A 12,947-nucleotide genomic window follows, 5' to 3' on the forward strand; every position below is an offset into this window, starting at 1 on the left:
AGCCAAATTAAGAGAAAACAAATCTATATCTATATACACATATAGATATAGATACTAACTACTCTTAGCTTAAATAAAAATCTTGTTTTATAATATGTGGAATTAGATGTGTAAATTTTAGTCACACATTACTTTTTGAGGTAAAAATTGTGTAAAGTAACTTGAAGTTTAGGAAGAATTTCTGCTTTGTAACTTTAGACATGAGGCAGTTTATAAAAGGTTGATGACAAGTAGAATATCAGGGTTTTTTGGGTTGTTTTGGGGGGTTTTATGAGGCATAAAGGAGAGCATAATGCACATTTATTTAAAAGTTGGTAGGTCAGCTAGCTGCATAAAATATTGAAACAAATACCTGCAGAATGCTTAGATTTTAAAAATCAGAGATACCATTTAAATCAATGGAGCCAAGATGTTTTGAGTATTAGAAGTTGGAATATAATGCTCTGTTTTCTGTTACATGCTTTTTTCTGGGTGAAATTTGAGAGAAAAGGAGTGACTTACAAATTTGATAAATTGTAATAAACTGATTAGTAATAAAAGAAAAACAAGTATAAGGCACTAACAGCTGTAGTGTTCATTATAGTCATCTTAATATGTAAAGCTTTAATACATTCTTTTAAAATGCTTTCTTTCTAGCCATGGTTCTTTTCAGCACTTCTTATGCAGATACATCTATAGTCTTAGTGCATTTTATGTATCATATTAAATTCTGTAGTGGTTACTTCGTGTAGACAGTGGGCACACATAAAAACTCAAGTTACTTTATTTCAGATGCTTTTATTAGAATAAAAAATGATACATAGATTTTATTCAAGAGGCTGAAAATAGAGAGTAAAAATCACAATTAGCATATTTAAATTTTTTTTTTTTTTTTTTTTTAATTTGACAGAGAGAAAGAATCCCAAGCAGGCTCCATGTTCAACATGGAGCCTGTAGCTTGGCTTGATCTAACAACCATGAGATCATGACCTGAGCTGATCATGAGTTGGATGCTTAACCGACTGAGCCACCCAGGTGTCCCTAGTCTATTTTTAAGAAATGAGTTCAGTTTATGAATTTCAGGTATCTCAGTTCTAGCTCAGGTGGTTCAGTTCTGACACATAAAAAAAATTTATTTCATTAGTAGATACATGTTCTCATTTTCTGTAGCTTTTACGGGGTAATGTCTTAGAAATAAGAAATTTTGATTTCTTATTCTTTGTGAATATGGAAAATTTAGTCTTTGCAAAATTTAAAAATTAAGAGGAAACGGGGGTGACTGGCTGCCTCAGTCATTAGAGCATGCAACTCTTGATCTTGAGGTTATAAGTTTGAGCCCCATGTTGGGTATAGATACTTAAAAATAAAATCTTTCAAAAATAATTAAGAAGAACAACCGTATACTCTAATAAAACTTGACGACAGAAAAGTTTTACTGTTCTGAAGAGTGTTTACATTTTTTGGAGCCATCACATTTATTAACAAGTGGCTTTCTAATCATTTCTCGTTGCTTTTTCTCTGCATTAAAAAAAAGAAAATATTCAGACTTCGATTACTCATTCCATCCTGCGGTATTTACAGATGGAAGTTCAGCCTTTAATTTTGTGTTAATCTTTTAGATCTTTATACTGTCATTATAATTGGTTTTGAGAGTGAAATTTTAATAATAGAGACCATAACATTGATGCCAAGACCATAACATTGATGCCAGCTTGAACATTTACTCAATAATTTTCATTTAGTTTGCCTTATTAAATATTTGTGATAATAGAAACAAAAATAATACAAATAACGGATTATTCTGGATTATTAAAATAGTAAATCTTTGGTTAACTGAAATCAAATTGCGAATTGAATCTTCCTTTTTGTTTATATATATGTTAAAAACCTTTTTATAAAATAGCATTAATTACTTTTAAAACATGAGAAAATACTGTATGTTAAGTAAATGGTTGGTTGAGTACTCGAGTCATTTTGAACATTAGTTCTTTATACATACTCTAGATTATGTTATATTGACAGTTGCTCTAGAAGTTTCTCCTCAAAATTGAAACAAAACAGAAAAATAGCTGTAATTTTACTTCCTCCATCTAGGTAAAAGAAAAAAGACTTGTGATGACTCGAGAAGTTGATTGAGATTTGTATGACATTTTGTTTAGGAATATATATGGACACACTAGTAACAGGGAGGCACTTATATTTGACATTCCTGAGCTGAATTAGGACTTAATTTTATATATTACATATGATGACTCTCGCCACATAGTAATATTTCTGTGCTGTTTTGGAAGCCTAATAAATACTTTCTTCAGTTGCCAGTTCTGAAGCAGTCTTAATTGAATCAGTGATATCTGTTGAGTGTTTTGTACTTCTTTTTGTTGTTGTTGTGGTTATAAAGGAACTATGACTTCTTTTATAACAAAAAGAAGTTTCAAAAATACCAAACTTCTTTTGGAGAAGAATTAATTTTGGGGGGAGAGTATATCCTTTTATACTGAAAGGCAAATTTAACATTTATGTATCATGTTTTTTCCTTAGTTGGTTATTTCAGGATTGAAAAGAGAAGCTGAAACTTTTAGAACATATTGGATCATAATGATAGTTCTGTATCATGTTTCCTTAATGTGATTTTTTATACATCTTTGAGACTTTGTGCCTTAATGATTATCAATCATATGACCGAATGTAGCTATTTGAGAGTCCACTGTTTTGTAATGTTTGCTTTGAGAGTAAAAATACGTAATACAATATTTGAGATCCCAAATAAAGGTTGCTTAAGGCTTTTTTTATTTAGAATGAGGAATTGTACTGGATTGCTTTTGGGAGTTAAAATGAGATATTCATAGCTTTTGGAATCTGCTTATTATTTGTCTTTAATTCCTAATGTGATCAAAAATCCTAGTTCTGTAAGGGCAGCCTACTTTTCTGTTAACCGTGGTCTTAAATTTTAAAAAACTAGGTTGGCAAACAAATTACTTAAGCTGTTTGACATACTTAAGTCTAAGCAGCGTGGAATTCAATACTGGTGATTGAAAATGTATTTTACCGAAGGGAAGAGTTATAACTATGCATAATAGTATTTATGTCTGTACAGAAATTTACAACCCTGAAAGTTAAAGCCTAGTATGAGGTTAGTGTCTGTGATAAAAGGAACAAAAATGGTTACTATGTTTATATTATAAACCTCATGAACAGATCGCAAACCTGGAATATGATGTTCTTTTAATACAGATTACTTGATTTAAACTATAGTATCTGTACTTATTAGTCTTCAAAATAAACAAATGTATCTCTGCCCCCCCCCCTTTTTTTTTTGAGAGAGAGAGAGAGACAGAGAGAGAGAGAGAGGGAGGGAGGAGGGGGAGAGAGAGAATCTTAAGCAGGCTCCATGCCTAGCCACGGGGCTAGATTTCACAATCATGACCCAAGCTGAAATCAAGAGTTGGACGCTCAATCAACTGAGCCACCCAGGCGTCCAGAAAAGGATCCCATGACCCCATAATGCAAGTTGAAATATATATAGTTCTATGCAAAATAGTTTTAGAGTGCTAAAGGAACTTACAGATAAAATTTCTGAGACATCATAGAGAGTGAGTACCAAAACAAAGAAGAGAGTTCATTCATTGTGCTTTTCAAAAAGTGAAAGAGAAGTAGATTTGAGAAATTAGTCAGTTTTGTTGTTGTCAGCATAAATATAAAGCACATTTTTCAGATGTGTGGTTTGTGAAGATTTAAAAAGCAGTAAGGCAGGGTGCCTAGGTGGCTTAGTTGGTTAAGCATCTAACTTCAGCTCAGGTCATGATCTCATGGATTGTGAATTCTAGTCCTGCATTGGTCTCTGTGCTGACAGCTGAGTCTGGAGCCAGCTTCATATTCTGTGTCTCCTTCCCTCCCTCCCTCTCTCTCTTTCTCTCTCTGTCTCTCTCTGCTCCTCCCCTGCTCACGCTCTGCCTCTCTCTCTCTCTCTCTCTCAAAAATAAATAAACATCAAAAAAAATTTTTTAAAGCAATAAGGAAAAACACTCTTTTACTATAATGTTTCTTTTTTTGATATGGTTAGCCACACTGGTGTGTCAAATGGGTATGGGTATGTTATAGACATTGTGTAACTCAATTTCAGATTAGATAATGAAATTCGAAGTGGTTAAAATTAAAAATTAAACGTATATGATACTAATTGATTAATAGAAACAAAAGCAGTCAGTGGCTTGGAAATATTCTTGAGGGAGATTCTAATGGAGAGTCACAGGGTTCTGTCTTTGTGTCTACCTTCCAATTCAAGGATGACAGAACAAGAGGAAAGATGATCTCTAACACAGACCTGAAAACAAAATCAAAGTAACAGCAGTCACAAAGTTTTGCTTTTAAGGCTTAAATACACAAACATCCAGTTCAGAAGAAGTAGCATATGATAGGGAGCACTTGATTTGATCAGTTTATCTGATAAGATTTTACAGTTGGGTGGTGAAGTAGAGATGAGGAAGAGGATGAAATTAGTTACCCAGAGCTTAATATGAGATAATCATGTGATGTGGCTGCTAAAAACTTTTAACATAATCTTACACTTAGACATAATCTTATACTTAGACATGACAAGCTGCTGCCAAATATTTGAAGAACTGTCTTGTAAAAGAGGGAATAGAAGAGTTCCAGGAAGGAAGGTGTTGTCCACCTATGGAATGGGCTCCCTCATAGGTGCCTCAGCAGCTTTCATCAATGGTAATATTTAAACCAAGGTTGAATGAATGTCAGTACTATAAAAGGGATTGCAGTATTGATGGAACCTTGAATTAGATGGACATCTAAAGTGTCTTTCCAGCTTTAAGGTCTGATTCTGTTATTTTTCTTTAATAGAAATTCTCTATCATTGGACACTACAGAAATTACGATAAGAGGAAGTGGTATGGTATAGAGGCATGAACACCAAACTGTCCCATTTCTTTTCTTTTTTTTCTAAAAGCACCCAATGCATCAGCACAGTATGGGCTCTCAGTGAATGTTGAATGAGTGGACTTTTGTCACTTGGGTTCAGATTCTGGCTCTCTCACTAATCAGCCATGTGAATTTGAGCACTTCATTTAACCTTTATATCTGTTAACTAATCTGTAAAATAAAGGGAGTTGGAGTAGATGACTCTCTCTTCTGCCTCCAACATTCTATTTAGCAGATTCGTTTTCTCTTTACTTGAAGCAGTTCTGAGGTTTGGAAGTTTAAATTGGTAAAGACCATACTGGTAGTAAAAAGTCAACTATGATATTCTGGAATTTTTTTTTTTAGTTTTTGTGGCTTTAATTGAGAATGGTCCTTCTATAATGTAGTTTTTTTTGTTATTGGGCTCCCGTCTTTAAACTTGGAAGAAGATGCAGAAATGACTTTTAAGGGAGCTCTTTTGAAACAAAATAGTATTTTCTAGAATTGAATATTTAGATTTTAAAATGATTTCTGATGATAAATTGCTGAGACATTTTGGGTTTTAGGGATGGCCAAAGTATATAACCTTTATGAAAATAACTCCCCTCCCCCAGTTTCACAGAATTTTTCAAAATTACAGAGATTATGGGTTTCTGCTAATATTAGAAGTATTGGGAAATAAAATGTTATGTTTCTCATTTTTTATCCTCTTTTCCTACTAATATCTATTAGAAGCAATTGATACCTATTAGAATATCTATTAGAACCAATATATGGTTGATATTAAAGTCATTCATTCTATGTATTATTTCCTCGGATTATAGAATTAAAATAAATTTAGTAACTAATAAAATCCCATTTTTGTAGTGTTTTAATAGTTTTTTTCAGACATGTCATTTGATTTATAAAATTACTTGTAATAGGATTTTTATACCTCTGTTATATATATATATAAAATTTTTTTTTTTTGTTTAATGTTTATTTTCAAGAGAGAAACAGAAAGCAAGCAGGGGAGGGGCAGAGACAGAGGGAGACATAGAATCTGAAGCAGGCTTCAGGCTCTGAGCTGTCATCACAGGACCCATTGGGGGGCTCGAACTCACAAACGGCGAGATCGTGACCTGAGCCGAAGTTGGACGCTTAACTGATTGAGCCACTCAGGCGCTCCTACTCCTCTTTTTATAGATAAGAAAACAAGAAGAGGTTAAATAGCTTTAAATCACGCAGCTAGTCACTGAGGACCTGGAATTAGAACTTAGATCTTCTATCAGTCAGTACTCTTTTCTTCTGTATCACATTGCCTCTATCTAGCACCTGTATATTACTAACTAATGAAATTATAGTGCTTTAAATTGTTTCTTGATACTTCACAGCTGGCAGACACACCAAAATCTGAAAGATATGAGCATGTTCTGGAGGCATTAAATGATTACAAGACCATGTAAGTTGATTTATTTTATGTATCCCTATGAGGGAGACTTGTAGTAAGTATAAGGAATAATGGCATTGTTTAAGAATTGTGGGGTTGATGTTTAGTACAAACCATTTTAAACTTTTAAATTTTAATTTCAGTTGAGCAAAGCAGTGATTCTCAAGGGTTGGAGAAGGGAAGAGCAATCCTCTGGGAATGGTGAATGGGAGGCAGGCATACCAATATCTCAGGGGCTTTTGGCTTGTTCCACTGAAAAACATATTCAGTAATGACTTGTTTTTATAATACAGTCCCCTGAAAATAAAATAATATCTTAGCTGGTGGGAAAATGCAAAAGATAGTGGAAAATATTATAGAAAATATTGGTTTTAAAATGATTGAGATCTTCTATGGTTTTAAGATAAGTTATTGCCATCAGTTGCAGAAAAATAGTATTAGTAGTCTTAATTTTTTGATAATTGATTATTGTTGGATATATCCTTGTATAGACCTTTCTTTTTTTAAGAAATAAAAAGCATATCTACATTTCTTAAAAATATTTAAAAATTGCAATAGAAATAATTTTTTAAGTGTATATGCTGGCTCTTACCAACTGTTCAGCAATCTTATAAAATTTTTGTTTGTAACAAGTTGCTTTTTTTGAACTTGACAATTTCCTCCTTAAAAATGTTACAATTACTAGCAGCTAAATCTTTAGGTCAATTTAAAAAGCCATAAAGTGCCTGAGCAGTTACAGTACTGGTAAAAATACTTTATGGGATGTGAATTCTGTAATCCAGTTTAGGGTACCAGAAATACATCTGTTCTTATTATGATAGAAATGGGAGCTTCCCTTTCTCAAACATGCATGGAAGTGGAAGAACATTCCAAGTGTTTGGTAGTGGTTCTGGAAGGTAGGCAGGGTATAGTAGAAGTAAGGTAGGTGGGGGTGTTTTGGATTAAGGAGCCTTAAGGACTTTGGAAAAGAGTTAGGAGCACATGTTTTAGAGGCCCAAACCCACACCGAAATAACATTTTTCTGTTCCAGATTATTTCCAATTCTAAATATGACACACTAGACACTCCTTTTATTTTCTGGACCTCTCATATTGGGTTCTCTTTTCCAGTGCTAACACCTGTTACTTTCTGACCAGGGTTTCTCCCCTCACAGATTCACTCTGAAATAGAATTCTTCTTTTCCTAAACCATTTTTGAGATCTTTTAAACAGGACAATGAAATATGGAAAACACATATTGGGACTAAAAATACACCACTCTCTACTCTTCTTCCTTTAAAAAGTTAGATGCCATGTTTTATTATTTAAAAAAAATTTTTTAATGTTTGTTTATTTTTGAGAGAGAGAGCACAAGCAGGGGAAAGACAGAGAGAAAGAGACACAGAATCTGAAGCATAGATGCCACGTTTTAAAAAGAAAAGTGGATGTGTGCTCTTCTCCCTTCCTTCTGATCCTATCCTTCCCCCCGACCTCCTTCGCCATTGTATCCTACTGTGGATTGACTCTGGGAGCAGATAAGAATCCAGGAAAGCAAAGGGAAAGAGCGAGTTTTGTAGTGTTGGGTGGACTTTCATCTATAAAGGCTTTATATCTGAAAGTTGTGAGTTAGGGTCTGACATGTATATGTGTTCAGTTTTTAAATTTTTAGTTAATTTTTTTAAAAATTTAGGTTTATGTCTGGGAAAGAAATAAAGAAGAAGAAGCATTTGTTTGGGTTGCGAATTCGTGTTCCTCCTGTGCCACCAAATGTGGCTTTCAAAGCAGAGAAAGAACCTGAAGGAACATCCCATGAATTTAAAATTAAAGGCAGAAAGGCATCCAAACCTATATCTGATTCAAGGTAAAAGTTGATCTGTGGCTTAGTTTTTCTCTTTAGCTTATTTGTAACTAAAAATGTGTTATTTAGTCTCATTAGTATATATGAAAGTATAAGTGGCAGTTACCCTGATTTGTTTTCCTGTTTATAATTTCTTGCTTAGACAAGGTACAAAGAGTTAATGTTAGATGTTTGTTTATTTATTTTAGATATTAGGCTTTCTAGGAATAAGCCTATTGGTTTTGTTTAGCAGACAGCTTAAGTACTGGCTTGTTCGTTTGTTCATTTTTCATTCATTCATTTATCCATTTATTAATTCCATTTATCAAGCAACTTAACTGTCTAAGTGCTGGGGATACAATAACAAACAAAACAGACTTTCCTTCTGCCTTGATGGGGTTTACAGTATAGTGGTGAAGAAAGGTGATAAATAATTACAGGTCATTCTGGTGCCATGTAGGACATAGCATTTGGATTTAGGCTGTACTGGGATGGTTAGAGGTGAAGTGGTTTACTTTTAAGAAGAAATCTTAAAGACCTATCTAAGATGATATTTAAGCTGAAACTCAAAGAATGAGACTAACCTACCAATGTGAAAGAACAAAGGGAAGAATACTGCAGGTGGTGGAAATAATGAGTATGAAGGATGTGAGGTATGTTCTAGGAATTCACAGACTAGTGACGTATGAATGAGGGCTAGAGACTAGCATCAGGTGTTGGAAAGTTTGGATGGGGCGTGATCATGTAGAGTTGTGTAGGTCTTTGAGGAATTTTTTAAGAAACATGGGGAGCTATTTAAAGATGTAAGCAGATTGAATTATCCTTTAAAAATACTTCTTTGTGTGCTTTTGGAGAGTGGATAGGTATAGAGGTAAGAACAGAAGCAAACAAAAATGAAGACTCTTGCAGTCATCTAGGTGTAAGAGATTGCCTGGGTAGTGGTTTCAGTCAAATGGAGACAAAATAGATTTAAGACTTCTATTGGAGGCAAAATTCATTAGGTTAGCTAATGATTTAAACTTATGAAAGAAAGGGAGAAATCAAGTTACACAAAGCCCAGATTTCTGGCTTGAGCAGCTGGTGGGTGGTGATGTCTGGTGTCAAGACCTACAAGAACAGATTTTGGCAAGGTGAACGAAGCTTCTTCTGTGTCATACTAATTGAGTTTGAGATTTTTACAAGGAATATCTAAATGATGATGATGTTAGATATAGACAGCTGGGTGTGTCAGGAGCTCAGGAAGGGTTAGGACACATGATACAAATTTGGAAGCTGATTTAAAGGCTATGAGAATGAATGAAATTACCTAGGAAGCAAGGAGTTGGTGGGGGAGAGAATGAGGCCCAGAGTAATGCCCTGTTATCATTTAGAGATTTGGAAGAGGTGAAAGAAACAGGAGGCTAAAAAAGAATGATCAATGAGATAGGAGGAAACTAGGAAAGTTTAGTGCCCTGAAAATCAAGAGAAGGGGGGTGTTTCAGAAAGATGAGCATATTAAACAGTATTGAATGCTGTTGAGAGATGGATTTAAGGTGAAAGGAAAATGATTGTTGGATAAGATAACATTCTGTTATTAATGGCCTTGACAAAAACAGGTTTTTTTGGAGAGGTAAAGATAGAAGTCAGACTGAAATGGGTTGAAGTATGATTGAATCCAGCACTGCTCAATTAAAATGTCAAAACTGGGCTTTTTCTACAAATAAAGGACATAGGCAGATTCATATAATAATCATGATAATAAAGGAAAAGGGGGAAATGGGAATTAAGAACTCTGAATAAGAAGGGAGAAAGTGGAAAATGTTTGTGTGAGAACACTCAGAAGTAGTTTTACTTTGAAGAGAGGTAGACAAATGGAAGCTGAAGAGGAAAGGAAGTACTCAAGTGATGACTTTTAAATAGAAAATTAATTGGAACCTGTTTTTATGTGCTACTAGGAATGATCCAGTGGAAAAGAGATTGGTACAGGAGAGAGGGACAGGTAACTGAAAATATTGTAAAGTCCTTGAGAATCCAAAAGGGAAGGGATTTAGAACTTAAACATGGGAGTGGCCTTTGATATTTGATAGGAGGACTTCTAGAACCCTTTTGTTGAAATTGGGTGAAAATAGGTACAGATAGTAGTTCTGCTGTAGATTTGGCATTTGGAAGATGACTGAAGTTATTGTTTGGTAGCTTCTGTTTTCTCAGTGAAATATTGAGGTATAAAGATGGCTGAGGGTTGTGCAGAGTGGGAAATTTAAGGAGTAAATAAAAGGTATGAGAGTACCTGGAGAGTAAGAAAAAGTAATAACCCAGGGTTAACAGTGTTTCATATCCATTTGAATGTGTAATAAAGTAGATAATGCTTTTAGGTTGTTGTTGTTTTTTTTCCCTAAAGCAAAGCGTATTTACTCCTATCACTTTCAGATTTTATCATTAATCCTTTGCTATCAGTTGCCCATATTATGGATTAGAAAAAGGTTTACACAAATTTTCTCATTCCTATCACATTAATAAGACAGTCCATCTGTGTTAGCTAGTTCATTTGATGCTACCGGGAAATGGTTCAGCTTTCTTTCAAGGCATTCTCTATTCCTTCTGGGTCCTATGTATGAATTGGTCCTTTTAATCTGAAAATACTTTGTTTAATCCAGGGATCCTGTATAAATGTTGATCATCTTAAAAAAAAAAAAAAACAACTATACTTCCATCTATTTTATCCTTGAGACTTTTGATTTTAGTTCTAGTTATGCTTTATTCCTCTAGCTCCCCTATTTTCTCCTTCCTTGTACTTCTACCTTTATTGCCCAACTTTAGTTTGGTGTCTGGAGTAGTTTCTTTTCTAGTTTGCTCCATTCACCTCTTTCTAGCCTATTCTATGGTGTTATTCCTTGTCTGTGTAAAAACACAGGAAATTAAAATTTCCTGGGTAACTTTCTTATAGCACTTAACTCTTTTTATCAGCCTTTTTGTATGTATCTTTATCACTTTCTGACTGTATTATGGACCCCTTAGCACAGGGAAGATCTTTGTATTTCTATTATAGCGCCCCCCCCCTTTTTTTATATGGTAGATAATGTTTGTTGAATGAATGAAGTAGATGTTCTCTATATTGATATTTGCCCTTTTCTTATTCCCTTCTATTAATTAGAGATGTCCTTGACTTGCTATTTTCCCCCTTCTTGCTTGATATTTGCTTTTATGTCTCAAAAACTGGTTTTCTAGATCTTTCTAATTGTACCTTTTGAATGACTCCCTGCCTAATATAAAGGATTCCTTCTACACTCTTCCACCCTGGGTTTCATTCTCTTTATGATTGATATCATTCAAGAATATATATATTTATTTCTAAAGGCAGCCTGTATTTATAGCTACTATATTTTAATATAGATACTTCCTGGCTCCATGTGGGTAATGACTAAATTCATAATTACTTTTAGTAGTAAATTCTTAAAATACTCCCTTAAGGGCCTACATAGTAACAACCTGGACTAAATAATGGAACTCTTGGGGATTTGGAAATCTTCCTTCCAGTATAGTAGTCTGTTTTTGTTTTTGTTTATTAACTTTGAGGTTGTATATATTTTTCACAATTGTAGTAAAGAGAAAAGTTTTTTCCTTAAACTTTTCATATGTAAATAATATCTGAGTCAAGAAATGTTTATTTAAATTGGAATGTGTTCTCTGTATGCACTTGACTAAATTGGTAGATTCAACTTACATTTAATTTTTTTGGTTTTTGTTACCATTAGTATAAAAATAATGTAACCTAATTATTACATAAGTGGAGCTAAGCCAGTATATATTGTCCATTGTCTTTTTGTTTTTCTTTATGCAGAGATTAAATACATAATGATTTTATGTTTCAGGGAAGTAAGCAATGGCATAGAAAAAAAAGGAAAGAAAAAATCAGTAGGTCGTCCACCTGGCCCATATACAAGAAAAATGATTCAGAAAACTGCTGAGCCACCTTTGGTAAGAGGATGTGTTGGTATATACTCTCAAAGAGGACGGATGCTTGAAATTAACTGAGAAATGAGTATCTTTTTAGTTTACTTTAGAGCCATGCTTTAAGTATGTTATTTTTTATTTTCCAGGATAAGGAATCAATTTCAGAGAATCCTACCTTGGATTTACCTTGTTCTATAGGGTAAATAGAAAGTTATTTTCTCCTATTCTAGGAATTTTCTTTTGGGGGGAAATGAATATTTCTATTGTTATGTAATATAGTCGTTATACCATTTAAATTCTTTTGTCTTAGGAGAACTGAGGGAACTGCACATTCATCCAATACCTCAGATGTGGATTTCACGGGTGCTTCCAGTACAAAAGAAACTACCTCGTCTAGCATTTCCAGGCATTATGGGTAGATATTTTATATTCTTATTTCTTAACTGATTTTCTTCTAGATTCTTTTTCTTTGTAAAGTAATGATTAAATAAATTTTTAGCAATTGAAAGTGATGTAAATATGCCTTTCAGCTTTTGAGAAGCATCTATATGTAAATTCTTTAGGTTGTTATTAATATTCATCTGAAATTTCTGCTTTTCAGAGCTCAAACATTAAAAATTTATTAGGAGATTTTGCTCTGTGCACAGAAGAGGTATACTGGTGTTAATAGGCTGTGCTCTTTTCCTTGAGACCTTTTTATGCTTCTAATATTTAGATAATATTTTTATCTAAAATTTTTTATCTTTAGGAATTTTTATCTTTAGGAGTACTTTTTTTCTTAATATCTGAGTCAGACATGTAAATCCTTTTGTTACTAAGAAGATTTTAAACTCAGGATTTCTATCAGTAGCAGACTTCTCTAATATTTTATTTAACCTAATTC

The 12,947-nt window shown here is 33.6% G+C and overlaps 1 protein-coding gene across 7 annotated transcripts in view; it reads left to right on the plus strand.

The window, feature by feature from the left end:
* The window catches only part of MTF2 (metal response element binding transcription factor 2), an 80,194-nt gene that overhangs the window by 60,237 nt on the left and 7,010 nt on the right, over window positions 1-12,947 (plus strand). For all 7 annotated transcript variants that reach the window (XR_006221703.1, XR_006221701.1, XR_006221702.1 and 4 more), the window contains 5 exons: window positions 6,264-6,331; window positions 7,988-8,158; window positions 11,983-12,088; window positions 12,211-12,263; window positions 12,375-12,479. Coding sequence is in view for 4 of the 7 variants with exons in the window: in XM_007073411.3 (XP_007073473.1) it covers window positions 6,264-6,331; window positions 7,988-8,158; window positions 11,983-12,088; window positions 12,211-12,263; window positions 12,375-12,479 (503 nt within the window). In the remaining 3 variants the exon portion in view is untranslated. The remainder of the gene's footprint in view (window positions 1-6,263; window positions 6,332-7,987; window positions 8,159-11,982; window positions 12,089-12,210; window positions 12,264-12,374; window positions 12,480-12,947) is intronic.

Source organism: Panthera tigris, chromosome C1, assembly GCF_018350195.1.
Source record: "Panthera tigris isolate Pti1 chromosome C1, P.tigris_Pti1_mat1.1, whole genome shotgun sequence".
In the NCBI taxonomy this organism is placed as follows: domain Eukaryota; kingdom Metazoa; phylum Chordata; class Mammalia; order Carnivora; family Felidae; genus Panthera; species Panthera tigris.